We start from the raw sequence: 15,412 nt of genomic DNA, 5'->3' as shown, positions 1-15,412 counted from the left end.
GTACTCTAGGAAAGTAACATTATGCATTTGCCTCTATTGTTGTATTGCTCACTGCTGGCCATGGTCAGGGTCAAGATGGGCCTGTGATCTGACTTGGTACAGCTGTTGTTACAGTCTTATCTTGGCCACAAAGCCCGGATTCTTCCTTTTCTGATTTCCTTTTAACTTTAACGTTTTGAGAAGCTTCTTGTTTAAGTGAAATGTCCCCTTGTGAAACCTGGCATGTCTGCTTAGAGCGTTGCCTGGTGCAGAACAGGCATCGCTTCGTGCGCGGAGCCCACCGTGGTGCAGTGGCACTCACCGCTCAGTAGCTCCTCTGTCTCAGGTGAAACCGGGGCCAGAGCAGCTTCACCTGCGCACGGCGGCTGAGCCAGAGCTGAGCTCTGCTGACTGCCCCTCTGACCGAGGTCTGAGACAGGAGCTGGCAACAAGGACTGTCACGCAGCCTCTGACTTGGTCTGTCACACGCATGTGACTGCAGGCTGTGGGACAGGCTGTATAGATATTTTTATATATCCATATATATGTACATGTGTGTATACAAAGCATCTATCGCAGCAGAACCCTGATCTCGACTGGTACTTACTGCAATAAAAAATAAATGACAAAATGCTAAAAGCAAACAAACAATTGTTGGAAACAAACCCAAGTGTGAAGGGAAAATGTGGAGAAATCGAGAAAGTTGCCAGAAGAAAAGTATGCTTGCATATATAAGTGCATAGAGAAGTACAATAATAAACTGCTTCTGTAAGTAGCTTACTCCTATGGTTTCCTATGTTTTGTTTTTCCATTCATTTATTCTAGACAGTAAATCAAGCTGTTTTTGACAGTTCCTGGATTAGTTAGAGGAGGAAATAATGAATTATGGTAATCTTTCTCTAGAAAAGGTGTCTTGTGAAGTTATATCTACATTGATCCAGAAATGCTGCAATGCCCTTCTTTTCTGAGAAAAAACTGTGCTAAAGGATGGAAACACAGGAGAAGCATTGCACAACTTTGCTGGTTTATGAGAATCTGTCAGGTCATGTTAATAAATCAGCGTTCTTGAAATCATAGTTTAAGGTGACACTGCCAACTTGAAATTATGCCCATGCCTGCAAATTAGGTAATTATCAAAGTGGCAAGTAATATATAATATACTAAACAAACCTGGCATATTTCTTCTCTCTTGTGAGGGAGCTATTCAGATTTTTTTGCTAAAAAGATTAAACTCAAAGATTAGAAAAACAAACTAGTAAGAACAAATAGTGTGACAAAAATATTTCAAAGGGATTTCAAAAGAAATGCTAGAGATGGCATTTCAGAACTGTGCTATTGGGACTTGATTTTTTCAAAGTTTTTCTCCAATAGGAATCATAACAATCTGATAGTGATCAAAGTCTGTAATGAAGCAAATTTCATGCCATGATACAACTTTTTGATCTATATCACCACACCCTTTAGAAAAATGAGTGACCTTTGCACCTCAAAATCCTTTTGATATGAGTATAGGAAATGAAAAATCTTTCTAAAATGCTATTTTCTGTTCAAAGCAGTTGTCAAATAAAGTAAAAATCAGCCTAAATATTGCGTGTAGTCACCTTCTTCTAAGTTTTTCTTGTATAACTGTTATCCATGTTACTAAAAATACTGCATATCTCATTTTCTTAAGGCAGCATACCATACACTTGTCAATATTTTCATAAAATTATGTATTTTTTCACTATCCTGTCTTTTGATGTACTATCAGAACACATAGGATTACAGTCACTCTGCCTGTTAAACCCATACTCAGCCACATCAGCTCTAACCAGATGATATTGGTGGCAGAAGGAGAAGGAGCTGGAAAGGAACTGTTTGCATTTCTTCATTCCTGTGCCTGTTTTTCACCACTCTCTGTTCTCAAAATTGCTTAGGGAAGTCTTGGATCCCTAGATAGACCAAACCCATCACAGTCTCCTTCTCTCTCGGGCATGTATCTCCTGACTCAGTCCAGAACTGCAGCAAGCATCTGCTCTGCCTGTGCCACCAGCACAGCTCAAAGCTTCAGCACTGGTTTTGCCACAAAGGAGCGAGCATCGACCTGTCTTTCTCTTGACCCAATTTTTCTCTGTCCCCGGTCCAGTAAATGGGAACGTGCTTCAGTCTGACAGCAGACAGATGGAGGAAGAATCTCAGGATGTGGCTGGCTGTTGCAACAGCTTGAAAGCGAGCCAGCACGCCTGCATCGTTGCACAAAGTAGTAAACAAGCCCAACTGGAGTTCGGAGTTGAGATAACCCGGGTGTTCAGTGTTAGCTCTCGAGCTGGAGAGACTCACCATGCAGCAGGGATGTTTGTATTCTTCTCTCTTTCTTTTTTCCCCCCTTTTTTTCTATATGCTTTGGGGAAAAAAAGGGAAAAAGGAAACTCATAAAGAAATGTGGAAAATGAGAACCTGACAGTGTTTTAAATAGATTTTTCTAGTTTACAATTTGGGTTTTCTTAATTTTGTCAAAAAAGAAGAGATTTCTTGGAGAAAATTTAAAAAACTCCCACCAGCATCTGTTAAAAATTTCCAGCAAAAAGCAGTGACCTGTTTTGGCTAGTTGAAGCTTTTTCATTTATGTTAGCAGCAGCCAGAAGCCCATGTGGAGCAGTGATTTTACACTCTTAGCTATAGAGGGATTTTGGATGGGAGATGCCCTACTGAGCTACACTCACTGTCCCAAGTTTCTTCCATAGTGATGCTGAAAGAGAACCTCTGACAGGAGGTGATATATATATGGGTATAGCACAATGAAGTTTTTTAACCACCTTATAGTGAGTTTTGGGAATGCTGATGTTAACCCAGGCCCCAGGTAGCATGGCCAAGCAGAAAGACTTTTTATATATGATATCCAGAGGTACGGGTCTTGACCAAATGCTTATGGAGTCCCTGATTAATTCTTATGTAGTTATTACAATGATAATTTTTTTTTTTTAATGTTTGGGAAAGAGCAATGCTTGCCAAAATATGCTATTGTGTCTAATTAATTATTTTTCAAGATTAAAAGCTACTATACTACCTCTGAGTCATGTTGCCCACTATTTAAATCCCTCAGCAACTTCAGAAAATATTTAGTAAAATATTTAGTATGTTACTGCTTTTTTGTGAGTTTTTTTAAACCAGGAGAAACCCCACACACTTCGTCATGCTTGACTATTTGCTCTGCTGCCCCAGTCCTGTGCTTCTGGGATGCCAGCATCAGTAGAATTTGGTGAGAGGAGGGGGAAGCAGGCAGGGTGGTGGTTTACCAACTGACAGCAGGCATAGGTATCCTGACAAATTTAAGATTTTTATTGACCCAATTGTCCTCAGTATCAGGGCTTCTAGATTTTAATAGCTGTCTGGTGATTGCAGAAGCCTCTTTATCTGCATCCTTCCTCTCCATGATAGCAGCAAATCCAGCGTCTCCACCAGATGCAGCATACAACCTCTTTGAAGAGTGTCAGATGTTGCTAGCGTGATGCACTTCGCACTCGGAAAGCATCAGCCCAGTTGCTCTGCAGGGAGCGAGGGACTGGCTCGGTAATATCCGCCAGTTCAGAAGCTGGGGCCAGAAAATTTCTGCACGTTTTTGGGACTATGTGTGCTAGATGGGTAGGATGCCCACTGCCTGTGCACAGAAAGTAGAATAATGGAAGACACTATAGAGAGGAAGGAAAGAAGCAATAACCGAAAGCAGCCCTTGCAGGGCTATGGAAGGTTTTCATGAAGCTCTGAATCTACTTTATGAAATCTACTCCCCTGCAGGTCACAAGCTGGTGTGTTAGCCTGGCTTCGGATAGCAAAGGATCTCCTGGCCCATCACTTTGCGCGTTGCCACCGAGGGGCCTCTGGGCAGGCTGCGTGTCCCACCAGCTCTGTCCCACCAGCTCTGTCCCACCAGCTCTGCTCACAGTGGAGTCCCATTGTGTTTCTTCCAGAGGCACCTCTAAATCCCTAGGGGCAGGAGCTGATTTTGGACGGCGTGCAAGAGCGCCTGAAATGCCTGTGTAGAGCCTGCCGCTCTGTTGTGAGAGGCTGAGGAATCTAAGCAAACGGTCAACTTCTTGAGATTTAGGAAACAGTCTGGTATTTAGGCTAGAGTAAAACCAAATGTTCCCTGCAAGAGCAGATGAGGATGCTGTGTTTCACTTCCTGGAATTTAGGGCTGGCAAAGACAGAATCCTTTTAATTCATATCATATCAAGGTCTTCTGCACATTCCTTCTGAATGGGAGATGCTGGAAGTGGAAAGTTGGCTCTGGTTTTTATGTGTTTCCAAAACAAAGTCCTTTCAGTGGTGTTCTTAACATAGATTGAGTGAAACAAAACCGCTATAAACTTTTCTTAGAACCACCTTCAGAATGCTGATTTTTCTGAGAGATGTCTAACTGACCCCCGTAGATACAGCATGTTACATATACTATTGTCCTCACAGATTTTCTGTTTTACCATTTCAGTTTTCCAAAAGTGAAAAACATAATGGGTGATCACTGTGACTTCAAAGAAAGCAGGCTCATCCTCTTGGTCCAGTTCTTTGCTCACTGTAACTTTGTGGATTTCGACAGTTATCATTCACACCAGTAAAGTCACTGCATCTGCGAAGTGACTGGTCTTTTTTTCCTTTACAACTAGCACTAAACACAAGCTGATCAGTTTTATTTACTTGGTCAAACCCAGTCTCCTGGACTGTAACTCTGACAGGTATTTCATGTGTGATATACATGGGCCCAAAGGTTTCCAAGCTAATATGAACAGAAATGCTAGGCAGTCTAAACTTGCACCTTTGTAGCCTTGTAGCTGCTTTAGTGAATTGCTAAGTGCGTAACTAACTTAAATCCCACCAAGAGGACACAAGCCTCTGCCTATGCTTTCTCCACAGGCTTAGCTGTTCCTTCTACCCTGAATTTTCCCTGCTCCAAACTCATGCTCCTAATGTGGACCTAATCACTATGTCTGCTCTAATCATCAGCAAAACCACTCCCCACCCAGATGGAGAATTTAAGGGCTGGCATCAATGCATTTCAATAAGCCTGGAGACCTGTCACCACCACTGTAAAAACTAGGAGGATGCAAGCTCTGCCTGTACCCTCTGCATGCGGCATTTCTTGCACTGTGGTCTGGTTCAGGTTCCAGGTCTCAGCGTAATCCCTGCATTCAGGAGACCACGGACTGTGCCCAGATCTTTCCCAACAGAGCTCAGTTTTGAAGATGCCTGTCAGGCTGCAGGACACCTCTGGCATCAAGGGCGCTCCACCAGGTTTTGCGAGTGGGCAAAGCTTCAGGTGGTAATGAACAGAGGAGTGAGGGAGGGTGGATTTTTACCATTTTATCATTGGTGCTCCTGTTTTACTCAACCACGCAGAGGAAACTCAGTCCCTCTTCCTGCAGAAGATGTCAAACAGTGGCATTGCAGCCTGCTGTGGAGGGATCATAGATGTGTAACACCACCCAATCTTACCCTATCTCAGCTCTGCCTCCACTTTTAAACTGAAGAATGAAATAAAGCATAAATATAAAATCGCTTCTTGGCTATTTTAGAGCTTCTGTACAATCCCTCTTTCTTCCTTCCCCCTTCCTGTGGTTCCCAGAGCTGAACCCTCCTGATGCTCCATGGCTGGAGCTACAGGGATGCTCTTTTCCAGGCTCCAAAGCCACAAAGATACGACGAGGGAAGAGCAGCCTCGCAAGCAGCCCATGGCCTGTGTGGTTGGTGGCTGCACGCCTTCCATCTACATTCTGCCTCAAGGACTGTCAGGTTGCTGCCAGGGCATGCCAGCAAGCATCCCTTCGAGCGTGTTACCATCCTGCCCCTCTGGCCACATCTGCAGGCTCGTTGTGTGGTGGGACTCGTCCTCGGGCCTCCCCAGCAAAGGGTAGAGACCCAAGTCCACATGGGTTAGTCTTTACGTTGCCATATCAATGTGTCACATTCAAGCTCTGACATCAGGATGACATCAGATTTCTCACCGCTGACTCCTTGCCAAAGAAAACCACACTGCTGGGATATTTTGGATTCACCACCTGCTCTCAAAATCCACCCAGGGTCAAAACAGTCACTCCCGGCATGTTTTAACCGCTATAGAGATCTGAAAGCTTTTCTCCCTGAAGGACACCTCACCACAGCCTACTTTGGGTTTGACTTTTGTGGTGTCTCCTTTCTGCTTGCGGCTCCTGGAGATGCTGCAGGAGTTGCAGAGCTGGCGAAGCCGTGGAGCTGGGCGGAGGGAGCCCGTGGTGCCTGTGCTTACCGCTGCTGCTCGGTTTATTTTTGCTTCTGGGTGGGAAGCCAGCAGTTGGTTTTAATCCCAATTCGAATGTGTCTCTCTCAGAGTTTGGCTCTCTTCTTGTGTAACATTGCGACGCTGAGATATTCTGGGACACTTTTACTAACCATGGCAGAGATGCATTCCTGGAGACTGGAGCGAGGGTGTTTTTCAGTGCAGGGCCACATGTTTGAGTGATTCCAGCTGGGAAACCCACTCTCTCTGGTGGTCTGATGGAGCCCAGGTTTACTGACCTTCGTAAAGCTGTGCCACCCACTACAGTAAGACCCCCCTCCACGCCACACACATCCCCCTTCACACTGCGTACCCAGTGACCTGGGACTTCACACTTGCTTCTCCTGGGTTTGGGCAGGCAGAGCAGTTTAGAGGCAAGGATGGCAGTGAGGAGAAGGAAGGAAACGAAGCTACCCATGAATGACAGCAGGCTTCACTCAGGCTCCAGTGGACTCTTTGAGAGATCCAAGACGGTTTTTTGAAAGCAAATTTGTTACATCCTTAATTCCAAATAACCCCCGCTGCTGAAAGGGATGCAAACATCCTCCGCTGTGATCCTGCTTCTCTCCTAATCTTCAAAATAATTGAGGGGTAATACTTATACAAGGTGACTGCCTACCCTAGCTCCTCTTGTGCCCCTTATCTCCATTCAGATGCTAATGATGGTTTAAACCAATGTTTGTGATTCACAGGCCTAAAGCAAAGCTAGGCAGAAGGTCTGTAGACTGTACGGGAGCTAGCTATTTTTAACTCTCCTTCTTTCCTAAGTCAATATTGGGATAGGCAGCAAAGAAAAAAGCCAACATACGGAGAAGGAATTTGAAGCCGGGAGAGCTTCAGAAGCCGTCAGAAGAAGCAGCCCCACAGGGCAAAGGGCAGCAGAGAGGCACTGGCAGGTGCTAAGTGGGCTGGGGGACCATTTGTCTCCCAGTAAAAAAAAGCACTCGACTCTTCAGATATTTACAATGGCTTCTGTCCACTCAAACTGTCTAACTACCTATATATTTTAACCTCCTGTAAGCAGAACAGCGTGCCTCTGACTTCCCTGTTAACGGCGGAGGCTACAGTTATACTTCCGAGCGCTGTTTTGATCAGCCCCCAGCTGTACAGCTGCTGATGTTTCTGGAGTAAAACATTTCCTCAAATCCTTCATCTTGTCAAGTTAACTAAATCCTACTATGTTTTGGAAAAGGATAATCAGAGCAGGCTTCATAGATTCATTCAGACCACCAGAGACTGCTTGCAGTTTTCTTAACGAGAGCTTCCCAGCAAAGTTTCGTAGAGGCATGGATTTAAAGAACACATTTTTCTTAGAGTAGTATAAAGCACATTGGGAGAAAAATAACTGAGAAGAGAAAATGTAAGTTCAGTGATGGATAGGAATTGCAAGAATTTATTTTGATTTACTTTGGCTCTACAACTGTTTTTTCCCATCACAAAGACAGAGGGAAAGGAAATTCTGTATTCTCTTGACAATGAGGAGAGCATGTTTCTATTCCCTTTGACTATGAAAATACAAAATAGGGGTGAAACAGCCTGTTCCTACTCTATTCCTTCTTTGCAGTGTCTTTGACTGATGGACAAAGAGAGCCAGCAAAGAGCACTGTTCTGATTTGGGCATTTTTCGTATCCTTACTGTTATTCCTTCAGCACTTAGCCTGTTCATGTGGGACAAAGGAAGAAAAACATGGATGGGAATAGGGGCCAGGAAGGTGAGGGATTATCCCATGATTCCCTTTCTTTGAAAGAAACCTCAAATGGGTAAAATCAGAATGGGCCCCATCTTCGTGGCTCTTGCAGTACAGGTCCTTTCAGTGCTGCAGTCTGGGCTCTCCCTCGTTTGCTGCCTGCATCCCTCGTGAGGTACCCCAGCAGGGCAGAGGAAGGATGGTGGATAAGCTCATCGCAGCAGGAGGTTGTCTCCCTGCTCCCTAACTCTACAAACCTGCTCAACAAACAGCTTAAAAGATTGCTCTGTGAAAGAGTCAGTTTCACCGTGATGTCTTTGTTCACTGATTCAGCAAGGACTCCTCTAGCGAAAAGAAGGGGGGGAAAGCTTGATATTCCTGTATTTTTGAAATAACAAGATTTGACTCCTCCTACATCCCAACCCCACCTAAAAAGAGCAAAACACATTTTCCAAATCCGTATTCTTCATACCCTACAAGGCTGATCCCCCCCCCCCTCCCTTTTCCTACACACCCTAAAGAAAGATCTGATTAACCTGTGCTGAAAGTCTGGGACCACTCAAAAGAATGACAAAAGTCCTTGTGATTTTGTTGGTGTTGAATGCCAGACCTGGAAAAAATTGGCCGGCATCTTCTCACCAATTGCAAACAAATGATGGTGAAAGTTTCTATTAGGGACATGGGCCTAACAAATGAAGTGATATCGGACATGGAAACTATTAATGGACATCTTGTTGTCTGATTCATGGGAGCTAGAAAAATGTCTAGTAATTTACGGGTCTTCAGTATTTCAGCATTCCTTTAGGGACTCCTTTCAGAGTTTGCTTCCCAGGGATACTAAGCAACTGCCTTCTGAAAATTGCTCCTTCTCAGTGTGTTGAGTTTAGCAGTCAAATAACAAAGTTTGCACCATGAAAAAACCTGTTGACAAGTAAGGTATAAATTCAGATTCACTGCAATGCCTGTCTTGTGGCTAGAACAATGAAATTCATTACTTCACCAGCAAGAGGAAGCTTGCTACTGCCCCAGCAGTAACTGTATCATTTTAATGGAATTTTTTTGTTTATTTGTTATTTGGACAATGTCCTGCAAAGTGGTAAGTTTCTGTACATAACTTATTTTAAACACAGTTGGTTATCAAGGGTTAACTTGGTTAGTGGAACCAAAGTGAAAGTTTTAAAATACTGCTGCCATGGAGAACAAATGCCTTCAAAGTGCCTATAGCATATGTTATTTAAAAGAGCACTGAAACATTGTTCTGGTTTGAATTATTTTTCTTCACAGTACTTCTCTAAGTTTATTGCCAAAGAAAAGACTTCCAGAGCCAATTTTTAATCTTAATTATACCAGATTCAATCTGGACTATTTCCCTTGAAGTTAGGGTTACACCACATTTACACAAAGCAGAATCTGGCCCAGTTTCCACATTAGACTCTTTCTCAAAAGATAATTTAGGTTAAAAACCAGAGTATCTGACTAAAACAGCCAGCAGTCCAAGGATCAAAACCTACCTACATGCTGCCGTATCCCCTGTTCTTGAGCCATGCCAGAGCTCCCCTGTCTGAGCTAAGCCTGAGCTGTAGCTTCACATCCGCAGGGAAGGGACCCGTACCTGCGTTTTCCTCTCATCTCACTCTCGCATTTCTCCCTCTGCAACCACCTTGCCCAAGTGAAGTGCATGTAACTGAGTACTCTAAAAGACTGCCAACAACAGCCAGGCAAATAAACATGTAACTGAAGCAGAAAGTGCTCCCTGCAGAATTAGAGGTGGTACAGACTGAAACCTGGTGACCTCAGACAAAAGGAAAAGCCCAAACAGTCTTTTGTAGAAGTGACAGAAAAGAGAGGAACATTTTCCCCTGGCTTTTCAGTGTGTCAGTCCCTCCTGTCTCCCAACTAAAGAAAGCAAGCTGAACGTGCAGGCTTCAGTCATTGGCTCTAGGTGTGAATGGCGCCTGCTTGATTTCTTCCATCACAGATTAGGGTTACAGAACTAACCTCAATCTTGTGTTTGAGTACAGGAAACACACAGTGCTGCAAGAAGAAAGACAACGTAATTCACACCTCCTGCTAACGTGCCTCCAGCATAATCTTGGTAAATAAAAGTAAAATTAATGACTGAATTCAATGACTAAGAGGAATAACTGAATTAATTTTCAGGTCTGGAGCTTTTTGCTGACTGTGTCAACATGGATGCTGATTCTTGCAATTCCTAATGGTGGATTAGGGGTCGACCTGTTTTGGAAAGTATTGGGTGAAACCTGTAACCTCCATTGTCTCTGCACAAACCCCAATTCTGCAAGCTCTTAGGAGGCATTGACAGCTTTCCCTCCTCTTTATCCTTGGGATGGGGGAGACGCATGCTCAGAATCTCTCAATGCCACAGAAAGAGACGGATGGTGTTTTGTTTGTGATGGTATTTCGGAGCATGAAACATCCAGGGAGGAGACAGATCCTTTTAGAAAGCCAATTACAATTCAGAAACCTTGGCCCTGGCTCAAGTTATTCTACAGCAAATCATCCCGAAGGGATGTATCGTTAATCACTAAGCATCAGAAGAAAATCTGTTGCGGGATGAAGCAGAAAAATGACATCCCACTTCTGGAGCATGGGCAGTTCAGGGTAGTCAGTAAACAGACATGCTGGGTCTCTCCCGAGTTTGGCACTTTGTGATGCTCAGCCTAGCTTGGCTCTTTGGTGCCCGTGGGAGGGATGTATGGTGGACGTGGTCAGCCCAGGCACGCACAGGGACTGACACTGACACAGACCAGGGCTGGTCCATGCCCGTCGCGTCAAGGATGACCGTGACCACTATGGCCAGGGTGGCCGTGACCACTATGGCCAGGGTGGCCTCCACAGCAGCCAGCTCCCCCGCGCAGAACTCAGGGCTGGGTCCCGAGCACAGCAGCCCGAGGGGGCAAAGCTGGTACTAATAGTGAGTAGACGCAGAACCAAAGCAGCCTGGTCTGGCTGTGTTTTCGTCCTGCTGTAATCCATTAATTGCTGCAGCTTGGAAGAACAAAGGCAGAGATAATGGTCTCGGGAGTTATGAACCGAAATCAAACCTGGGCTGAATCAGCAGAGGAGGTCCTTTGATTTCAGAGGGAAAACTTCTCATGTGCGGCACGGGAGGAATTGCTCTCTCTGCTTTACTTGCAGCACGCCACGTCCCCCGAGCGGCTGCAGGGCTGGACCTGCAGGGATGAAGCCCTCGGATTCTCGGGGACGGGAGGCCGGCCCCGCTTCAGCACCCTCTCCAAACCCGGTCGATCCCTTAATTAACAACAGGGACACCAAAGGCTGGCGGGGCGTGCGGTGCCCCGGCTGGGCTGGGCTCGCTGCGGGCTCCGGTGCCCTCTAGTGTCGCGGGCGGCGGCGGGGCTGCCCCGGGAACCCTCGGTCGGCCGGGCAGCGGCGAAGGGCCGCCGCAGGGCCAAGGGCAGCTCCGGGGGTGCCGGCAGGCAGGGCGGCTCTGCCCCCCACCCCTCCCGCCCCGTCGGGGCGGTGGCGGGGCCCGGGGCTCCCCGCCCCGGGGGCTGGGGGGGGGCCGGGGCAAAGCGAAGCGTGGAGCAGGGCGCCGGCGGAGGGCTAGCCGGAGGGGCGACCCGCTTGGGCTTTGCCTTCTGGACTGCCTTACCTCAGCCCTCGACTGGGCTCGGGCCGCTTCTGGGCCAGAGCCGCCTCTTTGTCCTGCCCCAGTCAAAAAGTCAGGGCGGGAGCAGAAGGAAAAACAAAGCCTGTTTTTCAAAGCATAAGGCTTCCATGGCTGTTTTGGCATCTTTTAATGTCAAGAGCCAAACGCAACAACGAAAGCCAAACAGCTCGACGTTGTGGCAGCAGCGGCCTCAGTGGGAAAAACGACGGGCATGGGGAACTACCTTAACCAACCATGTGGGGAATCAAAATAAAGGTTGGGGAGGGCAGGCTGTGCAACGTTAATTTCTTTTGTCTGGCTCCCTGTTCTCTCCGTGACACGGGATCCCTGCTATTCAGAGCCAAATTCTGTTGAACAAACAAAATGAGGGAATCTAGTGTTGTGGAAAGAGGGAAAGAAAGAAGAAAACCCACCCCTGGTAGGACTGTAAACGCACACAGGGCCCTCCTGCGGGCAGCGCACATCTCCCGGGGGGCCTGGGGAGCTTGGCGGTCCCCTAACTTGCTCCCCTTCTGTCTCAGGAAGCCCTCACTGCTGTGTTCTCCTCCCTCCGCGACAGATGCGAGCACAGATTTATAGCGACAAACGATGAGAGGCCGCTCCGCTTTCTCCCTCTCTCAGGGGCTTGAGGGGTCTCTGCTCCAGGCCGTAGCTGCTCTTCACCACCACGCAGGGGTTCCTGCTCCAAAAGGTGAAAAGAGTGAGCAGGCTGCAGCTGGCCCCCGCACCGTGCATCGCTGCAACGCTGGTGACCATAATCAAACCGAGACAAAAGGCTGCGGCCCCACGGCGGGGCTTCCCGCGGGGCCCGAGCCGGGGCAGCCCCTCTCGCCCGCCCCCGCCCCGCAGGAGGCCGCCCGGACCCCACATGAGCCACCTATTAGGCTGGCTAACAGCCTCAGCCAGCTAAACGCTGCCCGGCTCACCCTTGGGAGCGAGCGGCAGGAAAGGGCTCATTACTTGCAGCAAATTGGGACTCCTTCGGGGCGGGGGGGGGGATGCTGAGCGGGGCGGCTGGCAGCCTCCCAGCCCCCCTGGAAGCCCCCGAGAGCGGAGCGGGCCGCTCTGCCAAAACCCGCCCCGTCGGTGCCCGCTGCCCGGAGCTTGCCGGCGCTGCGGGCCCGGGGAGGGACACCCCCCCCGGGGGGGGGGCAGGTTGGGAGCATAAACAGGCAGAGGCCGGGCGCCGCCGTTTTGTTGAAGATGTGCAGCTTGCATCGGTTGCCGCATAAACACAGGCTAGCGGGATGCCTTATGCTCCAGCCCTTCGGGGGAGGGGAAGGCGGGAGGAGAGGGGAGAGGAGAGGGGGCCGCAGTGGTAAAAAAATCCCCCCACCCCCAGCTTGTCCTCTCGCTAACCCCAAGTCCCCCGCGCCCCCCTGGACGGGACCCCCCTGCGCCACACGGTAGAGCTCAGCAGCCGTCCCGGTGGGTTTATTTGAACTGCCACCTCCTCTGCGCGGCATCAATCCATAGGCACCGCCGGCACTTCCCGGGGGGGGATCGGCCCCGCGGCTGCCCGGCCCTGGCCGTGCGGGCAGAGCCCGGCCCGGCTCCCGCCGCCCGGTTCCTCCCCGCGGCGGCGGCCGTGGGGCCGGCGCGGCGCGGCCCGGCCCTTGGCGTGGGGAAGGGGGAAAGCCACGTCGGGGAAAGTGTCGCCGCTCCCCCGGAGGGGCCCTGGGCGACGGGACCCTACCGTCGCCGTCCCCGTCCCCGCTGGGGCCGTCGGGCTCCCCGCCCGCAGCGCCGGCCTGGCCTGGCAAGCAGCTTTGCCGGTCCCCCCCAGTCTGCAATTTTGATTTTTCGCTGGGTCTTGTGAGATCCCACGTGGAAGCCGTTAACGACCGCTCGATAATGATCATGACAAAGGCATTATTCAAATAAGGCAGGTAATTGCAACCAGAAGGCGCCTCCTCCCCTTTCCTTTTGCTCCTTTCTGTTTGCAAGAGCAGCTCTCGCATCACGTCCCACCCTGACGGTACTTAGCCAGGAATCACCTCAACCTCCCCGCACGTTCAACCAGATACGTTCACGCCGGTAAATCACGGCCCGAGCCCGGCCGGATCGCCTCGGAGCTCACAGGCGGTTGCTGCCGTCGGCCTGAACCGCACATCTTCGTGGGGCTTAAGCCTGCGGGAGCCCGCAGCTCCGACCCCAGTGATGATAGGACTTTTCCCTCCACAAATTAAGGGGTTCGGGCTGCTGGGTGCGCTCGCCGCCCTCCCCCCCAGGTAGAGAGTTCCAGGGTGTGGTGGTTTGGTTTTTTTTTTCTGGGTTGTTTTCGGGGTGTTTTTTTTTTTTTTTTTTTTTTTTGCCATGCTTTTGACTCACTGGGAGCCTGTTGTTTATTCACAAGCATTACGGTATCCTGTTAGCATTCCGACCAGGGGCTCCTGACTCCGATGATTTCCTGGAGGAACATGTGGAAGCAATAGCGGGGTTGTGCACTCACCCGAGCCGAGGATGCCCTAGTGGAGGGGCGTGCAAAGGGCCGGGAGCGCCGCCGGGGACCCTGCGAGCCCAGCCCGGGGCACCTCAGCCTGAGTACGCTTGTCACGGGAGCCGGGTCTCCTTTCTGGCCCCCTTCCCTTCGGGGCATCTTCGCTTCAGAGGTTGAATTCCCCTTCGCTTAGGAGAGAGAAAAAAAGACCGGATCCTGGCGCTTGACTTCGAGAACAAACTTTTCTTTTGTTAAATACTAAAAGGAAAAAAGAGGTGCGGGGGGCGGGAGGGCCAGACCGGGGAGGGGAGGAAGCGGGAGAAGCCCCGGGGCGCAGCTCTCGGGCCAGTGCCCTCTCCAGGAGGCGGGCAGGCGGGTAGGCAGGCGGGCAGGGAGGCAGGCGGGCGGGCAGGGGCCTCCCGCGCCGCTCCTTTCCTGGGGCTGCACTGCCCCCTCTCCCGCGGCCGCCGCATCGCCCCGCCGGCCCCGCTCGCCTCTTCCCGCACGCAGCCTGCAGCAGAAGGGCTGCGAGGGCAGCTCCCCGGCAGCTCCCCCGGCCGCCCCTTATCGCCAGCAGATAGCGACGGCCAACAAAGCAGAGATACCCGGTGCTGGCTCCCCGGCGGGGATCAAAGCTCCGTCTGCAGCGTGTTCAAACAGGACGGGCTCGGACGTGCGCTGCCCTCGCCTCCGCAGGCACCTCCGGCCCTCGCCGTGCCCCCCGGCTCGGCTGTTACTGGGGTTTGTTCGCGCTGGGCGAAGCAAAGGCGGAGAGGAAGAGAAGAGCTTTCTCGGTCCCGTCGGAGCAGCGGGGTTCGGGGGGGCCGGCTCCTGGCGACGGTTACCTTTCGTTGTGTCTTTCATTCATAAAAGTTAGCGATGCCTCTCTCCCCTCTCGCTCAGCGCCGCCTGCTCCTGGCTGGCTCACGGCCGTCCGTCCCGCTCTCTAGCCCAAGCCCGAGTTCAGCGGTGTACAAAGGACGCGAGGAAGCCGCAAATTCGTTTCCAGCTCAAACTCCCCAGCCATAAACTCACACTGTGACCGTGGACGCCGAGCCCGGCGCCCGACCCACCGTCCTGGAGGGTCTGTGAAGGGAAGGCTCATTCATGAAATTGGGAGCACTCGGAGTTTTGATGAAAGTTTTTTAGGTCGGGTGTTTTTTTGTTGTTTGGTGGGGTTTTTTAGTTTTTTTTTTTTATTTTCTCCCCCTGCAGTGCAAAACTCTCCGCTTCCCCCTTTCCTCCCCCTCGCCCCTGCCATATGGCTAACCTCCCCCCTCCCCTGCAAGGCTGGTGAAATCTGGAGGCAGAGACTGGCCCCCCTGCCTGCGTAAGAGCCTCCCGCCGGCGCACCCGCCTCCGGC

At 50.1% G+C, this 15,412-nt stretch overlaps 2 protein-coding genes and 1 long non-coding RNA gene across 3 annotated transcripts in view; 1 reads left to right on the top strand and 2 right to left on the bottom strand.

Moving 5' to 3' along the window:
- Window positions 1–13,569, bottom strand: part of LOC138686525 (collagen alpha-1(I) chain-like) — a 31,888-nt gene extending 18,319 nt beyond the window's left edge. The window contains exons 1-7 of the mRNA XM_069790212.1: window positions 13,305–13,569; window positions 12,968–13,223; window positions 12,196–12,287; window positions 11,591–11,643; window positions 11,248–11,489; window positions 10,700–10,841; window positions 9,952–9,987 (exon numbers count right to left, since the gene is read on the bottom strand). Of these exons, the coding sequence (XP_069646313.1) occupies window positions 9,952–9,987; window positions 10,700–10,841; window positions 11,248–11,489; window positions 11,591–11,643; window positions 12,196–12,287; window positions 12,968–13,223; window positions 13,305–13,569 (1,086 nt within the window). The remainder of the gene's footprint in view (window positions 1–9,951; window positions 9,988–10,699; window positions 10,842–11,247; window positions 11,490–11,590; window positions 11,644–12,195; window positions 12,288–12,967; window positions 13,224–13,304) is intronic.
- A 314-nt stretch (window positions 13,570–13,883) lies between these two features.
- LOC138686514 (uncharacterized) lies at window positions 13,884–15,080 on the bottom strand. The gene is made up of 2 exons (XR_011325882.1): window positions 14,894–15,080; window positions 13,884–14,236 (listed from the first exon to the last, which is right to left on the bottom strand). It is a non-coding gene; the product is annotated as an uncharacterized lncRNA (long non-coding RNA).
- Window positions 15,067–15,412, top strand: part of PDGFRA (platelet derived growth factor receptor alpha) — a 35,685-nt gene continuing 35,339 nt past the window's right edge. The window contains exon 1 of the mRNA XM_069790094.1: window positions 15,067–15,197. The gene's annotated coding sequence lies outside the window, so the exon portion shown is untranslated. The remainder of the gene's footprint in view (window positions 15,198–15,412) is intronic.

This window comes from Haliaeetus albicilla, chromosome 1 (genome assembly GCF_947461875.1).
Source record: "Haliaeetus albicilla chromosome 1, bHalAlb1.1, whole genome shotgun sequence".
Lineage (NCBI taxonomy): Eukaryota > Metazoa > Chordata > Aves > Accipitriformes > Accipitridae > Haliaeetus > Haliaeetus albicilla.
This window is presented reverse-complemented; position numbering and strand designations above follow the sequence as displayed.